Source organism: Arachis duranensis, chromosome 3 (genome assembly GCF_000817695.3).
Source record: "Arachis duranensis cultivar V14167 chromosome 3, aradu.V14167.gnm2.J7QH, whole genome shotgun sequence".
Taxonomy (NCBI): Eukaryota; Viridiplantae; Streptophyta; class Magnoliopsida; order Fabales; family Fabaceae; genus Arachis; species Arachis duranensis.
The window spans coordinates 1,952,998-1,974,109 of record NC_029774.3 but is presented as its reverse complement, the minus strand read 5'-3'; the positions used below and the strand labels follow the sequence as shown (position 1 = coordinate 1,974,109).

Below are 21,112 nucleotides of genomic sequence, written 5' to 3'. Positions count from 1 at the left end.
TGTTTCTTCAGAAAAACATTATATTTTCGAAGCTTAACCTTTCTTTTTGGCAATAATTTTAAATCTTAAAAAGAATAATCCTGACCTAACTTTATCAAATGGCGAGACACGTTTGGAAAACAAAAAAAAAAGGTTTAATTTAAAGTTATTCAGACATTGGGTTTTATTAATTTTTGTTTGGTCCCACGTGTCTACAATATTTTATCATTTTCCTTAAGATATTTTTTCCTCATAGACAATGTGAGCTTTTTATGTGGGTCCAATGAATGTGAAATTATAAAATATATACATACCATTTGTGTGTGAATTTACCGAAAGACATTTTAAAAAGGAAAATTATAAAAGATAATCATCTTTGGATTATAATATATAAATAGTTTATAATTGAAACTAATAATTTTTAGCTAAAAAATAACACATATATAATTGACATCTATATTTTGAAACTTACAAAAACTTCTTATTTCTGAATTGTAATGATTTTATTAATTTGACCGCAAGTATAAATATTAAATAATATAAATAATCATATCATCTTGCTTTTTAATTATACCATTATTTAAAAAGATTTTTTTTCATACATTTCAAACACAATAAATTTTCTTAATTAAAACACTTTTCAACTAAAATATCTAAATATAAATTAATTTTCACATAATTAATTATTTTAAAAAGTAATTATTTAAAAATTATTAAAATAAATTTAATTTTTTAATTATGTTAATTAAAACATAAATATGTGTATATATTATGGATTATGGATATATATTACAATGCATGCAACCACGTCTTAATTATCCATCTAATAATAGGTTTGGCATAAAATAGAGACTCCATCAGACATAGGTTTGGCATGTGCACCAAACTGAAGCCAAATCCTACAAGTTATTAATTAGGAGAAAATAGTCAACAAATACGAGCTACTCAAAAACCAAACACCACATTGATCCGACCCGGGGAGAAATTATTAAATAGCTTTTGGAGCATATATAAAATATAGAATTTAATTTTAATACATTTTTTATATAAAACAGTTTTATACGTATATTATTTAATTGTATAATATTATTCTAATAAAAATAATTATATTTTATATTAATTATATAAATAATCATCTAAAAAAATATGATTAAATAATAATATAAAATAATTTATATTATTAATGTATTAAAATTAAACTCTTTAATATATACTCCCAAAAGATTTTGGTCTAACACACTTTTCATATTGATTCGAGTGTCGGAATATCTTAAATACCAACACATCGTGCTCTTATTTGTTAAAGTGTTTCTCATGCATGTAATTATGGGAGCAAGTGTTTCATTTAAATTAAAAAAATAAATAAATAGTACAATATGATAATTATACATTGACTATCAATCTTGTGAGGGCTTGAACTATTTATGAAGCATAAATATATAATTGTAAATGTTTTTTAAATTCATGTTAAATAATAAAGCAACACAAAAGAAGCAAGGCTCCCAAAAAATCGATTGGTTAGTATCATTACACCTCCTATAGAAACGTGAGTCCACCTAATAATACATGCAAAATTCTGGTTTAAGCCAAACCTAATTTAATTATAAGCCACACACAAATGATTGCAAATAGAATCCAAATAAGTACTTTAATTTTGATAAATTTTGATTTATGCTCCAAGAAGCAAGTGACCTAATTAATTAAGTGGGATTACTATTAAAATTGGCCACCCAAGAAAACAACATCAACTACAGTGCTAATTATATTTAGAAAAAAGATAAATTGATTTTTAATATTTTGGTTTGTAGACATTTAAATTTCTAAAAATTTAAAAATATATTTAAATTTTTAATCTATTTAAAATTTAGATACATCAATCTGTAAGTCTAATTTATCCCATTTTAAAAAATGTCTCAAATGTACATCTATATTATGGGAGCCATATTTAATTTCTGTTGGATTTAACATACCTAAATAAACAGAAGAATTGATGTGTCCAAATTTTAAAAAATTTAAAAATTTAAATATATTTTTAAATATTAAAAAATGTAAATGTCTGCATATTAAAAAGTTAAAGACTTATTTATTTTTTCTTTTATTTAAAATTGTCTTTTATTTTTTTTCTTTCTCTTTTATTTATTATCCAATAATTAACTAAGTTATTAAATAATAGAAGTCACTAATTGATAGGAAAGGTTCAAACTAGTTTTTCTTGTGAAAAATGTTAAGGGATTAGTATCTCTTTTTTATATTTATTTTTTCATGTGAAATTGTGAATGACATTTTCGTGTTTTTTTTTTTATTATCTTTGTAGGGGAACAGTTGATAAATCAGTACTTGAAACAAGTGTCAATGTTATATAGAATATTATGTATCATATTAACCAATTTGGATTAGTCGTGTGATTAGTTCATTCGTTCGTTTAAGTAAATATTAGAAGTTCGAATTTTACTTTGTGTATATAATAATTCATTAGCTAACAGCAGACCGTTAAATAAAACTAAGATTCAATTTGTCAGACTGAAAAATACTGTGTACTACCAAAAATATTATACACCATGTTCTAATTATTTTGTTGTTTTTTTATGATTGGACTAACATATGCAGTCACTCAGTTGAAAGGTAAGTAAATACTAAATAGTGCACAAAAGAAACATGCATGAACCGTTAACCTAGTTTGGTGGAATGATGAGAGGAAACAAATTAAGAAGAAAACTTAAATAATTAGTAAGAAGCAGTTTAAAATAGACATTTATTTAAAAAAAATCTAAAATTATCTTATTTTATATTTTTTAATTATTATTTAAATAATTAGATCATTTTAAATATATAATCATATATATTATATACATAAGATTATAAATATTAGATAAAATAATTTTAAATTATTATCTTTTTAACGTTATTATATTTGAAATTTGCAACAATATAATTGCTTTTTATTTTTAATATAAAAAAAAGTATGGAGTGATACAACGTTATGGAGAAGAAAGATATTTTTTCTGCATGTGGTGTAAGGGGAGCTGAAATCGGACCGAGAAATTTAGAGCAAGGAATTTGGATAATCCGATTAGAGGATATTTACAAAAAAAAACATTTTTTAATAAAATTCGAAAGGTCCATTTTGATTTTAAGAAAAAAAAAAAACAAAAAGTACTAAAGGATGGTCTGTTTTGATTTTTAAAAAAATAAAAATAAAATGTGTAAACAGAGAATCCGTTTTGGTTTTAAGGAAAAAAAATCTAAAACGGATGGTCCGTTTTGTTTTTAATTTTTTATTATTCTCGACCTCTTAATTAAAGAATTAGATATATAATGAGCCATCAAACAACACCCACAAATAATTATGACTTTAATTAGACCAAACAATGAAATTAAAGGTTAGCATTATACAAAGATGTGCACTAGCTATAGTAGTTGGGTGTTATGATTGGTACATCATTAACACATACATGTCCTATTCCTATAAATAGGTTTATGTGGCTATACAAATTGCTTCCTAACTTTTGAAACCTTCCTTAACTTTTTTCTTAAATCCACAAGTCTAATGTACTACATATACTAGTAGCACCGAATTATGGAATTAGATTAATAGACAAATGTACTACGTGTTTGTACTAATTAAGGTAACACCAAATTATGTACATCCCTATATATATATTTATATATATTAATCAATCCATTTTTTATTATAATAAAAATTATTTTGAAATTAGTCAAAATGATGGTAAGCTAAATAAGTCGTAGTTTTTCTTATTCTAAAGAGGTATATTCATATACGGTGATCTAACAAAAGAATTAGGATTTAAATTGTAGAATGGAAAATAGCAAAATTTTGTTTTTATAATTTCTGTTTTTCCATTCGGAAAATAACAAAAATAGGAATAAAAGTAAAAGCAAAAAGTAAGGAAGGTTAACAATAAATTAATATATGGAAATGTAGCATATGTTAATTGTGATGGAGGGACCACCATGTGTGAATGTGAATGTGGGATGAGGCCCTTTTTGGTAAATACAAACGTGAATTGAATGAGACGTCGGCATAGAACATTGCCAAATTAACCACCTTAGTTTAGACGATAGTAATTAATTTGAGTTGGTTGAGTGGTCAATTTATTCGTTTGCTTAAGTAAGTGTTAAAATTTTGAATCTTACCTCATATATACAGCAATTTTAAATACGTAAGGTATGCATTTTTTAACTATTTCTAAAATAATGAGGTATAATTTTTTTTCAAAATATTAAAAAATATAAAATATAAAATCACACCCACATTTGTTTTCAAAACGGTTTGCATATTTTTGAAAATTACAAAAAATGACAGTATTTTTTAAATTGATACATGTTAAAAGCATATTAAAATTTTTTAGCCATAAATAGGGCTGGCAATTCATACTCTACTTGCGAGTACTCAATCCGGTCCAACCCGTTCGGGTAGGGTAGGCTACCCTACCCGCAGCGAGTAGGGTAGGGTACGGTCCGGATATGCCTGAAGGAAGTGAGAGTTGAACCCACAACCTCTCTTATGTAATAACTTAACAATCATAAAACTAGTTAGTTAATTAAATAATTTAGAGCATTAATTTTTTATTTTTTATGTTATTAATACGTATAAAATTCGAAATAATTGAATTTTATATTTACTTTGAAAAAATTTGATATTTCTGCGGGTAAGGTAGGGTAGAATAGGATTTAGAATTTTAGGGTGCGGGTAGGGTTAGGGTTGAGAGATTCTCAACCCGCAAATAAGGTAGGGTAGAGTTTTAATGAAATTTTCAACCCGCGGGTAGGGTTAGGGTAGGGTCCAAACTCTACCCTACCCTACCCATTACCAACCCTAGCCATAAATTACAGTCATTGTTTTCAAATAAAAAAATTAGTCATTGGCCACTTCTAAATTTTAGATAATAATACATTTAGTACTAAAAAATGTGTAATAAAATTGCCTTATTTATATTTTTTAAAAATTTTGATACAACTTTTTTTTTTAATTTTCGTTCAATCACTGCAAAATTATAATAAAAATAAAATTTTTTATTTTGCTCACGTTATTTGCAAAATTGAAATATAGTGCATAAAAATATAACTCTTTCTACTATTATTTAAATTAGAAAATATAAAAAAATATTTAAATAAAAAGCATCATATTTGTCACATTAAATTGATTCATTTTTCAAACATATTTTATCAGCAATTTTTTTTTGTGCACCAAGGTGCAAATTAACGAGCTCATTAACATAGATTAACAAAGTCAAGAAAAAAAATATATAAAAATACCAATGTATTTTATGTTTATATTTTTTAAGAACCGAGTTAAAGTATTTAATCTTTCATAGTACAAACTGATTTTATCAGTGATTTTTCAATGATTATCTTTTTAACACATTAACCCTAGATAATTTTAATATATAATATGTGTAATATATGTAAAATAATTAGTAAAATGATTAATAATATTGTATCATATTTAAATTTTTACTTTAATTTATGTTATGTATGTGATGATGGTTATATAAATTTTGAAATTTAATTTTATTTATTGAATTTTAATAATTATAAGGGCGGGTAGGGGCGGGACGGGTACCCGCAGGAGCGGGTTAGGGTTTAACATTTTACAACCCGCGGGTAGGGCGGGGCGGGTTTGATGCGGGTTTTTTGTAGGGCGGGGCGGGGGCGGGGAGAGCAAAAACCCGCCCCTACCCGCCCCGTTACCACCCCTAATTAACCCTTTAATTTGAAATATAACACTATGAGTTGCGCATGGCTTATGATGTCACTCCTATAAGTCTATGTATTGTACTATATGCATGCGAAGAATAATTGATAATTTCTATGGGAAATTTTTGTAAACACTTTATTATTATTTTTTTTCTTTTCTTTTTTTGAGACTTTTAAGAAGATAAGTGTATTTAAGATAGAGAAATTTTTGAATATCAATCATTTTTAGTATTTTTTGTTATTATTTGACTATATAAAAATTAAATTATTTTTAACAAATAAATTTTACTAATTCATGTGTATAAATTTTAAAAAAATATAAATATAAATTGTATTAATTTATGTATCAAAATTTTAATAAATATAAATATAAAATATATATTTTTTGTATGTAAAATTTTTATAAATATGATATAAATTATTGTTGATTACATACTGACAAAAAAAAATATTTATTGATTATATAATATTGTTTTAAGATAATCTCAATGAAAATATTTTAATCCTTTACATAGTGTAGTTATGCAAATGAATGTAGATTATCAAAAAAGGAAAATATTACTCTTTAAGATAATCTCTATGGAAAATTTTTAATCCTTTATATAGTGTAGTTATGCAAATGAATTTAGATTATCAAAAAAGAAAATCCTTGAATGCTTAATTTCCATAAACATCTATGGACGCCATCTTTTTTTTTTTTTAAAGTCAAATCACTCTAAATATCAAATCAACTTGCCACAGTTTGGTTTTATCTTTAGATGGCTTCAAATCATTGGTTATATGTCTTTATCATTTTCAATTAATATCTGACTTTGTTTAATCAATGTTATCTAACCTTAATCTACACAGACCTATCAAATTAAATTTAGAAATAAACACATTTTCCAATGTTCAATAGCGTCGCTAAAGCAATAATGTTTTACAAGAAAGTACCATGAAAATGATTTTCGTATGAACATAATTATAGTATATATAAATTAGGCAGACATTTAAAAGTATATATGAAAATGCAAAAGAATTTTTGTTAAGCTCTAATTAACTCACATCCATCATCTTGCATAACAGTACAGTAGTAGTAAGAACGTTTTGTTTTAAGTTACTAGAATTCAATTATAATTTCGGAAAATTATGCTACAATAAGTTAATAAAATTAAAATCAAGTTCAATTGTTGAAATACAATAATAATCTCCCATTATTGCTACTCCGATGATATTTAAAAGAAAAAAAATATTTATTTATCTAATAAGAAACAATTTCCTCTAGTAAAATAAAAATTTGATAGAATAATGCTGTACGAATTTATTTAAAGATTTATCGTTAATCAATAATTTATTATATAAATAAAACAAAATTAAAATTTCTAATATTTACCAAAATGCGGGTCGAATTAACTATTTAATTAACTCAAAATATTATAATTTGTAATTATTAAATTATAATGTATATATTATATAAAATAAAGTTTAATTTTAATACATCAATAATATAAAATATTTTATAGCGTTGTATAATTATATTTATTTTTTAATATAAAAGTAGTATTTTTATTGATGTAATAATACTGCAAAGTGTATTAAAATTAAATTTTATAAAATATAATCAATAAAAATAAGCGAAGACTCAATGCTCATTCTCCATCAACAATCATGCAAAAGAAACAACCCTCACACACTAGAAAAAGAATAACAAGAAAGTTGCAAACACAAAATTCAACTAGGCCGTTAGTGTTCCCGTTCATGAGACCATAGCCACTGTGTGTGTGCCAAAGAGAAGAGTAGCAAGTAACAAGTAACAACTAACAACCCAAAAAGAAGAAAAATAATAAAATATCCAATATTACTCACCGGTAACCGAACCAACCAGTCCCTCCCCGAAAACAGAGAGAAGAATAATAATAATAAAAATAAATTGCTTATATATTCCTTTTCCCTCTTAAAACGGGCTCTGAAAGTTGTTTTCCCTTGGCACTCTCTCTATTCCCCTCACCGATAACGGAATCCAAATAATCGGCGATGTTTTCACTCTCTCTCTCTCTTCCACCATCGCCGAGTAACTCACAAATGCAACTACCTTAACTAGTTATTTCTCTCTCTCTCTCTTTTTTTTTTAACGGTTGCTTTGTTCTGTGAGTTTCTCAACACTCCTATTTCATTTTTTACGGCAGCCGGAAAATTAGCCGGCGTGTACTCCGGTACGAAAGAACCAGCTCAGGATTCTGTTTTCTTTATATTTTGTTTCTGTTTTCCTCTGATCGGATCTATTTTTCGCCGTCGGAATAATCATCGGAAGAAAATCGACGGCGATGTTGAAGTGAGAACGAACTAGCTGAGTTTTATTGCTTTAAGCTAATAGAGAAATAGAAAGAAAAAAAATAAATAAATAAATCTAAGAGTTCGGTTTAGGTTGTTGAAGATTTATAAGAGGCGTATCGTATTATCATCATGTTCGATCTTAATCTAAATGCGGATTGCGACGATTCGACTCAGAACGGTGACTCGGAAGTTGTGATGCTGTGCGAGAAGCTTCCAGAAGGTTCCTGGAACCAAATGACGGAGTCGACCGGGACATCGAACTCCTCCGTCGTCAATGCCGACGGTTCGAGCAACAACGACGACTCGTCGTGCTCAACGCGCGTCACCGACAACGCGCTCACTTTCAATTTCGGAATCCTGAAAGCGGACGACAACGGCGTCGTGACGAAGGAGCTGTTTCCGGTGAACGGAGGAGCGAACTTCGTTGATTCCGTGAACTGGCAGAAGAGTAAGTTTCAAGGAACGAACGGCTCGATTGATCTCTCGTTCAATCGGCAGGGAGTGGTGGACGGTGAGGTAAAGGTGGTTCAGGTTCAACAACCGGCGAAGAAGAGTAGAAGAGGACCAAGGTCTCGGAGCTCGCAGTACAGAGGCGTCACCTTCTATAGAAGAACAGGACGATGGGAATCGCATATCTGGTTCGTAATCTTCAATGGTCAAATATGAATTGTGAATTCTGGCGGTTTTTCTTTTCCTTAGTTATGATTTTGCTTGATTAATTATTACAACTAGGAAGGACATAATATTATGTGAGATATGGATTTTCATGTGATTATTTATATGTATATGTATTAATTTTCATTTTTAAGTTTGTTTTGTGGTGTAGGGATTGCGGTAAACAAGTTTATTTGGGTATGGATTTCATTTCATTTTATTATTATAATAATTATTGTGAATCTTACTATTATTTTGAATCTATATTACATTATTATTATATTTAGCGTGTTTTTGACGAAATTGGTATTGAAAATTGTAGGCGGATTCGACACTGCTCATGCTGCTGCTAGGTAAATAAAACATTGCACTTGTTTTGATTGATTGATTTTTTTGTGGTGATTGAACTTAGAAAACGGTTCTTTATACTTTTTGAGACTTCAGAATTTGATTTGCTATTTTACCTTTGCTTGACTTGGGGTTTCAAACAATTAGAGCCTATGATCGAGCTGCTATTAAGTTCAGAGGAGTTGAAGCTGATATCAATTTCAATCTGAGTGATTACGAGGACGATCTTAAACAGGTTAGAAACCCCACTACTAGCACTTGATGAGTATGAAAGTGGATGGTGCATAATATCACATCAGATTTCTGAACAATTTTCTTAATAATGAGCAGACGAAGAATCTATCCAAGGAGGAATTCGTGCACATACTCCGTCGCCAAAGCACTGGTTTCTCAAGGGGGAGTTCAAAGTACCGAGGAGTGACACTCCACAAGTGTGGCCGTTGGGAGGCTCGAATGGGACAATTCCTTGGCAAAAAGTGAGGACATGTTATTTTTCATATTAATTGAAGTAGTGATCAATTGTGCTTGTAGGATTAGATGTTGGGAATTCAAGTACGTAGTTGGCTGCAAAGAGAGTTGGTTTCTTCTGCAGCCTAGTACTCAATGGGTCTTTACGCTTTTTACGTTTTTGGAGAAACATGTATAAGATTGTAGTATGCATGTTTCAAAGAAACGATTGGTAAAAGGCGTTTCGGTTATGGAGATTGCGATGCTTTTCATGATGCAGGTATATATATCTTGGGCTATTCGACAGCGAAGTAGAAGCTGCAAGGTCCTAGTGATACGTGAATTACATTCTACCTGCACTGAATTTATTACCCTGAATTTTCAAGCTCACTAGGACTCCAATCCAACACGTGTATCCCTTTTGATTTTCTGGAATTCAGGGCTTATGACAAGGCTGCTATCAAATGCAATGGAAGGGAAGCAGTGACTAACTTTGAGCCAAGTACATATGAAGGAGAGATGAAATCTCCAGCCATCAATGAAGGTATAACAATGATCTGTTTTGCTCCTTTTAATGTACAAGTGACTAATGTCACTGTAAAATTGAATTTGTGTTTGTTTTCTACAGGTGGCAGTCCTAATCTTGAACTTAATTTGGGCATAGCAACTCCAGGACATGGTCTGAAAGAAAACAGGGGGCAACTCCAGTTCCCCTGGGTCCCTTACAGCATGCATGCTGGAAGAACAATGGTATAGTTGAACATCAAATCTACATTTTTTTAAGGTTCATTCTTATGCTTTCGCAAGCCTTCATTCAAATATGGCTTTCTCTTTTTGAAGGTTTGTTGTATAATTCTATTAATTCTTCACATCTTTGTCCTACCTAGTGATCATAACATGTCGGGCTCTCTTCGTTTGCAGGTGGAAACCAATGTTAATTCGGTAATTGGTAATCCATCTTCAGAAAGGCTGGTTGCAACTGAAGAGCATCCTTCTCGGTGGAATGGCGTGAATCCTAGTTTCTTTCCCAATCAGGTAAATTTGCTATCTGATATCTCCTTTTAGAATTGGAGTTGATTGCACATTTCCTTCAAGTACTTCACATTAATGCGTTTGAATGATACCTAAAGTTAGTTGATTTTTATGTTCAGGTATAAGTAATGAATTTTGTGAAATTTTGGCCAATCGATCTTGTTGGATATAAAGGGAATTGTATCTGTGTGTGTTTATATCATTTAATTTTCGTATTTCAATTTTGTTAAAAAAAAAGTGCCTGAAAATATTATTTGGTGTTCAATCATAAACAAAACGATGAATAATAAAGAGCTCAGCAACATTATATTTTTGCAAACTATCCATAGAAGGTTCAGACGTTGCAACACTCTGCTTCCATTGAAATTGAACTCTCTAGTGTAATCAATTCCATGATGGCATGCTTTATTATATGTGGCAAAAATCTTTGTATCCTGGCTTCAAAGGAATGTTGAAATATATGGCAGGAGAGAGCTGATAGGATCAGCATAGATCATTCCAAAGGACTCCCCGGTTGGCCATGGCAAATGCACAACCAAATCACTGCTACCCCAGTGCCTCCTTTCTCTGTTGCAGCATCATCAGGATTCTCCATCTCAGCTACATTTCCATCGAACGCCATCTTTCCGGCAAAATCCATGAACTCAACTCCCCAAAGTCTTTGTTTTCCTTCATCTGCCGCTCCTATCAGCACTGCAACTCAATATTACTACCAGGCTAAGCCCCGGCAGGCACCACCCTAGCACCTGTAAAACAGATTGAAGACAAAACCATAAGAATTTGTTTGTTTTCAAAATTCTTTGTGAAATTAGGCTACTGATTGATGTATTCTAAAGACCTGAAATATGTTCGCTGCTTGCTTAAACTGTTTGTAGTCTAAGAAGCTTAGCATGTATGCTTTGTGGATTTTTTGTTTGTTTGTTTGTTTGTGAAAATTTAAGAAAACAGTAAATTCGAGTGCACTAGTTACTAGTTGCCCACCAATTTTCAGATTATAGTAATTGCTTGTGCACCCCAAAAAAAAATGATTGAGTTAGAGTAAGTAAATGATGCTTGCCATGTTGCAGTACTCACTACCAATATGGATTTGGCAAATAACATAGATGAGCTCAGTACTATTTTCAGAACAATGACAGTTAAATCAGTTTCGGTAGGTGAGCTAGAACCTAACGTTACAATGTTACTGTCTCTTTCCTTCGCGACTAAACCTAAGGACCAAAAGTAAAACAGATGCAGCGGTTTAAAGGCCGGTAGTAGTACACTAACATATATTTCGGGCAAGAAACTATCCTTTCTTTTTCTCTTCAAAACTTATTTTGGGAATTACTTTGGTTACTGGTTGGTGGTGGTGACAAGTACCTGTCAGATCCAAGTGAAAGTGAGGCTAAAGGAAAATAAAAATTGAACTCTTATGAGATGTGAGTTGTGAAATTGTGATAAGGCACCCTGCGATTTTGTTCAAATAAGGATTGGCCACGTCCTACAGCAATACGCCAAATGGGTGACAGAAGTGATTGCACTAGTTACTATGTTATTATACTGGTAGCAAGCAGTACAGTTTCATTCAGATTTGACAGCAATGGAAATAAAATGGTCCAAACCTTTGGAATTGGATGTTACTGCTCAACACTCATGCCTCACATATTATCTCTCTTCTGTTCTGTTATGTTCTGTTGTACCTTCTGAGCAACAGTTAAATGATAGAAAGGAAAAAAAAAGAGCAGTCCTCTTTTTTTTTTCTGGGTCAACGGGTATAGGTGTTAAGGTTTATATGGGAGGGTAGTGTCTTGAAAACCAAGGGATGGAGATGGTTACCCTTAGCCTCCGGCCCCCACCCATTAGGGTAGGCTTATCAGAATAGAGTCCATTATTGTGTGAGTGCTATTGCTGGGTAGGGGACCAGCCCTCCCTTGTGTTTTCCCTCCCAACTAACTCCAAATAAGTACTACACACATAGACCCTTCATTTAAAGTTCAAACATATATATGTCACGTAACTACATAAAAATTCATATCATGCAAAATTCTAGCTTTATATTACTGTACGATCGTTACCAGAGAGTAGTTGAAAGAAAAAGACATTAAATCATTTTTAATTAGTAGTGATTTATGATTTTGATCACTCCAGAATTTTCCTTCTACACTTCTAGTTTTGGCTAAAAAAATTAAATAACTTATAGTTTATTTTTACTACAATATGGCACGTGATATAAATACAAATCATAATAAAAAAATTATATTATTTCAAATTTTCAATTTATTCATTATGTTAAAATGATTATTTGTTTTTAATCTTTAGCAACTTCAGTATCTTTACTTAGTAAATTCATAAGTTAATTCCTAAAATATAAAGAGTTACAAACAAGTAAAATATGAATTTTTTGGTCATTCACTCATTTATGTTGTCATATATGATTGCATATGTTCTCGTTGTGAGCATCTATCCAAATGGTGGCCATATTCAACTATTCTCCCACTTCTTCAACCTCCATACTTGATGATACCAATCTAAATTCATAAATAATGTCATTTTCATGATAGACAAAGTTCAATTTGAACCACAAGCATTATCTTGATTTTATCAATCCTAAATATTTTATTTCATGGTTGTGAGTAGGTTTAAGTTCATTTTTGGATGAGATTCTATCCCATCATCATGCATCTTCCTTCCTCCTCCTGCTCCTTCTTTGGAGCATAATGGTATCAACTATTAACAGTGATGGAATTTCTAGCAACATACACCACCTACCAATTATACAATATTTGCTGCTGTTACATCCACCCACTTTCGAAACTTATATTACTAAAAAAATTTACTTGTGCATAATTGTAGAAAGTTATTATATGATAATTATGAACTTTAAATATATTAATAATAAATTTACTGTATATTATTTAATTTATTTTTAATATTTATTTTATATTCTAATAAATATTTTATACGAATGACTCATTTAATAATTAATTTTTAATATACACATAAGATGGTTGAATAATAAATCTTTATAATATTTAAAAAATAAATTTGTATCCTTTAAATTTTTAATTTTTATTTTAGAGGGTAAAGTATAATCTCTCACTCTTAAATAAATTTTTTTTCATTTTTTTTGTCCTACCTATAAAATAAATAATGAAAGATCACATTTTACTTTCTAAAGTAAATGATGTCCAGAAGATTTGGCAAAAAAAATTTATTAAGTTATTTAATTTAAAGTGTGTGCAAATATCCACGGCTCCATTTTAAAATTAAAAAACAAATTTACACCAAATAAATAAATAGAAGAACCTCAAACGCGTGGCTCCAAAGATGACACCGAATTGGGTTGTATTGGAAGCCCACATGGTGTGTAGCAGGCCTTTGTTTAATCCCATTTACTATTAACAAAACTTTAGGTGGCTTATACAAAATTTAAACTGAATACCGTAAACAACCAAAATAATAATAATAATAATAATAATAATAATAATAATAATAATAATAATAATAATTAAATGTACCAAAAAATCTAAGAGTGTCTTGAAAGTATTCAAGTCTTCATTAATTTGTGACTTAGTCCTACAATAGCAAGCAAAAATGCAAAATGTTATCTGCCATTTAGACTACAAATAAATTAAGGTGTACATTAGCGTGAAGTTATTTTATGTGAAATTAATAGTTAAAAAATTGAATATATTAAATTATTTAATAATTTTTAATTAATAATTTTTTATAAAGATAGTTGTATATAAAATTTTACCATAAATTATTTATACACTTAAAAATTGAATATTTATTAATATATAACACTATCTAAAGATAAAATAGAATAAAAATTTTAAATATTAAAGTAGAAGACAACCAAAAATAAAGAATAAGTGAGGAAAATAGAAAGAGAACATATATATTATATTATTAATTTATTATATATTAAAGAGACACCAAAAAAATATTATATATTAAAGAGTAAGTATAAAATAATTTATGGATAGTTCAGACAAACAGAACCTACATTAGTGTGGAGGCTATTTTTAACGTTTGTCATCAGATAAGATATGTATTATATTTATCAAAATTAATTAGAGGAGATAAGTGTTATGCTCTAAAATCTTAAGGGATAACTCCGTAATATTTTTAAATTTTTTTAAAATTATTCTTAATATTTAATTTAATTTAATTTAATTTTATCTCTAATATTTGAAGTAGTTTTAATTTTATTCCTATTGTTAAATTTTTACTGATCAATCGTTAGTCAATTTTTTTTTCACTTTTAACCTTCTCTCATCTAACCCTAACTAATTTTAACCCCTCCAACTCTTCACTTCTCTACAATCATCACATCACATCTACCACAACTGCCACATGCACTCCCTCATTTTATCATTTTCACTGCAACATCCTTCAACTCACCGCTACCATTACAGCACCATTTTTCACTCACTATCACACTCAACCCCATCACAATAGTAACTACTAAATCTTCACTCTCACACACAATAATAGCAAGTATTTTTTTTCCAAAAATAAACAAGCTTGACAAGAGAAATAGAGAGCAGAAGGAGGAGAGAGATGAGGCACAACTAAAAACAGAATGAAAAGGGTGGATGAGGACAAATCGGAGGCTGAAGGGAGGATGAGAGCGGCGAATTCGAGGCGGAAGAAAGGGCGAGCCAGAGGCGAAAACGGAAGAGAAGACGAGCGCGAGCCGAGGTGTAGGGGAGGGCGAACCAAAAGCAGAGGCAAAGTGGAAGACGAGAGCGACAAATCCAAGGCAGAGGAAAAGGCAAACTAGAGGTGGAGGTAAGGACGAGGGTTACAAATCCGAGGCGGATTGATGAGAGTAACGGTGGGAGAGTGAGGGTCAGACTGACGGAGACGGTGGACATTTGGAATTAGAAATTTTTGTTGGGGTTAAAATTGAAAAAAAAAATTAACTAACCGTTGACCGATAAAAATTTGACAATAAGGAATAAAATTAAAACCCTTTTAAAAGTCACACACAAGATTGAATCAAATTAAATATTAAAGATAATTTTAAAAATTTTTAAAAATATTAAGAACAAAAAACATATTTTACCATATAAATTTCAAAAGAAAAAATAGACAAAAGTATATCTGAATTTTTATACGGTGGATAAATATACTCTTTAATTTTTTAATGAGTCATTTGCATATATGAATATAAAATTTTATTGTCAATTCTATTCTTCCGTGGCCTGAGTAAAGTTTCCGACAGTGATGGAGGCCAAATAGCACGGTATTGTATGATGTGGTTAATTTGAGGTGACATTGTGAAAAATAAAAATATTCATTATGAAAGTTGTTAAAATAAATATAAAAAAAAAGAATAATGAAATCACTATTCATCCTCTTCCTTCTCTAATTTTTTCGAATCATATGAACCCTAACACCCAAAATGATAACAACGGTTTTTTTAAACTACAATCAGAAATCTATAGGTCCAAATGAAAATACCAAAACCAAAAAACTCTTTTGTCCAAAGCAACTAATTTTGAGTTGCAGCTATTGTTCCAGTTCTAATTGCTGATTTTCTTCTATTGCTTCGGATCAAGTGTGTTCAGATACTCCCATGCTCCAGTATTGATTCGTTGTAGTCCAACATTGCAGCATCAAATTCTTGAGTTGTGGTGGCTCGACCACACTCCCACATAGCCGGAATCAGACCCTGTTCAATTAATATGTCTGGTTAATACAATTGAAGTTCCAACCATATTAACAACAACTAACTGCATACTTTTTGTTGGTCACTAATGAAGTTCCAACCATGAACCTTGTAGTTGCCCAAGTCATTGTGTAAATGTTTCAAGAACCATCAGTTATCTCTAGTTTCTGAATCCACCACGGCATAAGCAATTGGAAAAATCTAGTTGTTCGCATCTTGACCTATTGCAGTGAGTAGCTGTCCTCCATAGAAGCCCTTTAAGAATGTGCCATCAAGGCCAATGAAAGGTCTACATCCGTGTTAGGGTTCATATGGTTCGAAGAAATTAGAGAAGGAAAAGGATGAACAGTGATTTTATTATTCCCTTTTCTTATATTTATTTCAACAAATTTCATAATAAATATTTCTATTTTTCACGGTGTCACCTCAAATTGGCTACATCATACAATATCGTGTCACCTGACCTCCACCACTACCGGAAAATTTACTAAGGCCACGGAAGGGTAGAATTGACAACGGAGTTTTATATTCATATGTGCAAATGACTCATTAAAAAATTGAGGAGTACATCTATCCTCCGTATGAAAATCTGGGTGTAATTTTGTCTATTTTTCCATTTCAAAAAGTTCGGCTATACCCATCACAAAACCAAAATAAAAAGAGGGAAACAAACAAAAAAAAAGCAACAAAATAGACCTTCATTACTGTTAGAAACAAGAGACAAAACTAAAGAAAGTGTTTTGTGTATTATTCAGTTGAAAGAAAAGTACAATGTACAAGGGTATATATAGCTGCTAGTAGAATCAAAGTAATAAAAACATAGAATCCTACAATTAATATACAGATACGCTATATAAATACAAATGATACTAATTGATTTAATTGGATACTAATTATTCTTAACATCCCCTTCAAACTCAAGTGGGAGTTAAGGATACCATCTTGAGTTTGGATAACAGAGTCCGGAAACGAGTCGGATGATGAGCCTTCGTGAAGATATCAGCTGTTTGATCCAGTGTTCCAACAGCGATGAGACGAACAATATCAATAAGGATACGTTGTCGAACAAAGTGACAATCAATCTCAATGTGTTTGGTGCGTTCATGAAATACATCATTATGGGCAATCTGAATAGCACTACGGTTGTGACAAAAAACATCAGTTGGGAATGACTGAGGAGCACCCAAGTCTTCGAGAAGCCAACGAATCGAGATAACTTCAATAGTGGTGTCAACGAGAGCACGGTATTCAGCTTCTGAGCTTGATCGAGCAGTGAATGTTTGCTTCTTAGCTCGCCAGAAAATGAGAGAGTCGCCAAGAAACAAACAATAACCAGTAGTGGAACGACGATCAGTGGGATCTCCAGCCCAATCAGCATCTGAGTACGCTAGAAGGGATGAAGATGAATGGGCAGAAAAATAAAGGCCTTGGAATAGGGTGCCTTTGATGTAGCAAAGAATGCGAAGAACTGTCGCATTAGTACGAGGAGCTGACAAGAACTGACTAAGGACATGAACCGGATAGGCGATGTCTGGTCGGGTGACAGTTAAGTAGATGAGTCCTCTAACTAGCTGTTGATAAAGAGTAGGATTATCCAAAACAGTGCCATTCATATGAGTAAATCGAACATTAGGCTCAAGAGGAGTAGACTCAGTGCGACTATCTGTGATTCCGGCTCGAGCAAGGAGATCTGAAGCATATTTAGCTTGAGAGAGATCGACGCCATCATCGGTGGATATGACTTCTAAACCAAGAAAGTAGCTGAGAGAACCAAGATCTTTCATCTCAAAAGTACGCTGAAGGGATGCCTTGAGATCAGAGATACCATTAACATCATCTCCAGTAATGATCATGTCATCAACATACAGAAGTAGAAGAACAACTCCATGATTGCTTTTACGAATGAAGAGAGCATTCTCATGAGGATTGCAAGTGAAACCAAGATTGCATATGGTAGTGCTGAACTTTTCAAACCATTCACGAGGAGCTTGCTTAAGTCCATAGAGTGTCTTGCGAAGGAGACAAACTTTGCTAGAAGGACAAGGATAACTCGGAGGGGGTTTCATATAGACCGTCATTTTCAAATCTCCATTAAGAAAGGCATTCTTCACGTCCATCTTACTGAGAGACCATTTTCTGACCGCAGCAATAGCTAGAAGAGCTCGAACAGATGTGAGCCGCGTAACAGGAGCAAAAGTCTCTTCGTAGTCAATACCATACTCTTACGTACAATCCTGAGCAACCAATCGTGCTTTATAACGATCAATGGAACCATCATAGCGAGTCTTGATCTTGTATACCCATATGCTTCCCACAACTTCCTGATTAGAAGGAGGATCAACCAAATCCCAAGTATGTGCTTTTTCAAGTGCCTGTATTTCTTCCTGCATTGCTTGTTGCCAATGTAGATTTGTGGAGGCTTCTCTAAATGACTTAGGTTCATGTTGATGAAGAATAGTAGAAAAACAATGATAATCAAGAAGATGAGGAGGGGGATTTCTTACCCTAGAAGAACGAGTGGGAGGAGGAGGCATGACGATAGGAGCAGGATCGACGTCCGGTCGGGAATCATCGGGGGATGGAGAAGGCGGAAGAATAGGAGGCTGTGGAGGGTGACTCGAGATAGTGCGTGTAGAATCATCACTAGGAAAGAGAAGAACATCGGGGGTAGTGAAAAAAGGTGACTGCGTAGAAGGAATGGACTCAAAGGAGAACCGAGAAAATATGTGATGCTCCCAGAAAATAACATGACGAGATATGTGAATACGTTTAGAGAGAGGATCCCAACAACGATAACCCTTGTGTTCAGTCCCATAACCAAGGAAACAACACATACGAGCCCGAGGTTCAAGTTTACTATGTTCATGAGGCTGAAGAAGAACAAAACAGACACAACCAAAAACTTGAAGAGAACTATAATCTGGAGAGGTATGATAAAGACGCTCAAAGGGAGTAATATTACCAAGAACAGAAGAAGGGAGTCTATTGATAACATGAACAGCAGTAAGAACAGCTTCACCCCAAGTACGTTCAGGACATGAAGAAGAAAGAAGCATGGCACGAATAGAGTCAAGAATGTGATGGTGTTTACGTTCAACTCGTCCATTTTGTTGAGATGTACCAAGACAAGAAAACTCAGACAAAGTACCCTGTTCTACAAGGAAGATCAAAAGTTTGGAGTCACGGTATTCCACAGCATTATTGCGTCGAAAAACCTTAATAACCTTGGAAAACTGAGTTTTAATCATAGTGACAAAGTTAGTATAAATCTGAGGTAACTCATGGTGATTAGTCATCAAATAAACTCAAGTAAAAGGAGAACAAAATGAGAGCAAGCAAGAGAGAAATTATTGTGAAAAGATAAAACAGGTTGTTTGGCAATTTGACAAGGAATGCAATCAAAAGATTCATTAGGAACCTGACCCAAAACTCCCTGAGATACAAGAGGACGCAATTTTTCTAAGGTGTTGTGGGTAAGACGTTGATGCCATAAGTGAAGGGTAGATGGAGAGGAAGCATCACAGAGATTTGGTACAGGAGGAATATGGAGATTTTCCAGTTCAAACAACCTTCTGACCTTATGTACAGTCCTGATGATTTGTCCCGTTTGACGATCCTGTACACGACAACCAGAATTGGAGAAGGTAACATCAAAACCCATATCAACAACTTGACCAACAGAAATAAGTTGAAATTTAATTTGGGAATATAGTAAGTATCAGGAAGATCAAGAGTCGACTGGGAGTTAGAACCCTTGTGTGTTGCTAGCAAGAGGGAACCATTAGCAGTATTGACAAAAGGTGCATTTGTAGTGGTAGACAGAGATGAGAAAAGATCACGCAATGGAGACATGTGATTAAAGCAACACGAGTCAAAATACCATTTAGAATTACCTAGAGGAGTCGAAAAAGCAGCAGGGATATTACCAAAAAGGGTGATAAGATGCTGAAGAAGAGACGCAACATCAGATAGAGAGACAACATAAGCAGGCACAGTCTTGGAGAAGGTGGGACGAGAATGATTCTTGAGTTGATCAGGACGTGGGGGGCGCGTAGGACAGGTAGTAATTAAATGTCTCGAGAGCTTGCAATAATGACAGAACAGTTGTGAACAATGGTAGCTAATATGACCTTTCTGGTGGCATGTGTCATTCAACAGAGGAACAGTTGGAGAAGAGGTGCCCGGAACAGTTACAGTTTCGACAGAAATTATTCTTTCTGTCTGTGGCGGAAAAAACATTTGATTTTTCTATAATAGTAGTCACAAAGGTCAAAGAGAGGAGAGAAAACTGCAATTTCGGAACAGAAAATGAGAAATCTGACGGCAAAATCGAAAAGAGCTCACCAAAAACCTTAGAGAGGGACCCACGGTCTGCCACCTCAGCAGCCATGTCGAAAGACACGTCAGCGGCCACGTCAGCAGGGAAGGACACGTGGCGCTGCGTGGTTGGAAGAGGAGAACACGTCAGCAGCTGACGAGGCGTGGAGATGGCAGCGGGTCGCAAATCTGATCGGGTCAGAGCGCGGGTTGAACAGGGATCCGTGGAGAAAATTACTTGACACATGGCGTGACGGAAGCTGTTGATCTGGGCGCTGATCCAACGGCACTGGAGGCGTCTGGAAGGAGAAGAGCTTCAATCGGATAGGGAACTTCGAGCGGCGCATCCAGCGTGGTCTGGCGGTAATTCCGGTGGCGTTGAAAACTTCGCAACGAGGGCAAGACAAGGGTGGCGGCGGTGACGCACCAAAGCATCGGGAAGGAGTCGAAAAGTGAGCACAAAGTATTGCTCGAAAACAAACGGACGACGACCTTTAGATGGCGCGTGCAGTGGTTTTCGGCGACGAGACGAAGGTGGTGGTAAAGGCGGTGACGAACCAAAGCGTCGGAAAAGGAGCGAAAATAGAAACCAAAAAACACTGCCGGAAGAAGAAAAAACAAACGACTATGAACGAATTTTCGTGA

The 21,112-nt window shown here is 32.7% G+C and overlaps 2 protein-coding genes across 3 annotated transcripts; one reads left to right on the top strand and one right to left on the bottom strand.

The window, feature by feature from the left end:
* The first annotated feature begins 7,648 nt into the window (after positions 1–7,648).
* Positions 7,649–11,456, top strand: LOC107476909 (ethylene-responsive transcription factor RAP2-7). Of its 2 annotated transcripts, XM_016096851.3 has the most exons (10): positions 7,649–8,648; positions 8,837–8,862; positions 8,987–9,017; positions 9,160–9,247; positions 9,343–9,488; positions 9,740–9,784; positions 9,900–10,003; positions 10,088–10,209; positions 10,381–10,494; positions 10,959–11,456. In XM_016096851.3, exons 1-10 carry the CDS (start codon positions 8,140–8,142, stop codon positions 11,232–11,234), a joined length of 1,461 nt encoding a protein of 486 aa, XP_015952337.1. In that variant the 5' UTR covers positions 7,649–8,139; the 3' UTR covers positions 11,235–11,456. The 2 variants fall into 2 exon arrangements, with proteins under 2 accessions (XP_015952337.1, XP_015952338.1); XM_016096852.3 differs by lacking the exon at positions 9,740–9,784.
* Positions 11,457–16,045: 4,589 nt separating this feature from the next.
* On the bottom strand, positions 16,046–18,267 carry LOC107477095 (uncharacterized mitochondrial protein AtMg00810-like). The gene is made up of 2 exons (XM_016097058.1): positions 17,089–18,267; positions 16,046–16,153 (listed from the first exon to the last, which is right to left on the bottom strand). Exons 1-2 carry the CDS (start codon positions 18,265–18,267, stop codon positions 16,046–16,048), a joined length of 1,287 nt encoding a protein of 428 aa, XP_015952544.1.
* Positions 18,268–21,112: the final 2,845 nt, after the last annotated feature.

Coding starts and splice junctions, on each gene's coding strand:
- LOC107476909 (XM_016096851.3), top strand. CDS start 8,140: ATGTTCGATCTTAATCTAAATGCGGATTGCGACGATTCGACTCAGAAC. Junction 9,248..9,342: donor ACGAGGACGATCTTAAACAG/GTTAGAAACCCC, acceptor AATAATGAGCAG/ACGAAGAATCTATCCAAGGA. Junction 10,495..10,958: donor CTAGTTTCTTTCCCAATCAG/GTAAATTTGCTA, acceptor AATATATGGCAG/GAGAGAGCTGATAGGATCAG.
- LOC107477095 (XM_016097058.1), bottom strand. CDS start 18,267: ATGGACGTGAAGAATGCCTTTCTTAATGGAGATTTGAAAATGACGGTC. Junction 16,154..17,088: donor TGTTATCCAAACTCAAGATG/GTATCCTTAACT, acceptor TTAATTGAACAG/GGTCTGATTCCGGCTATGTG.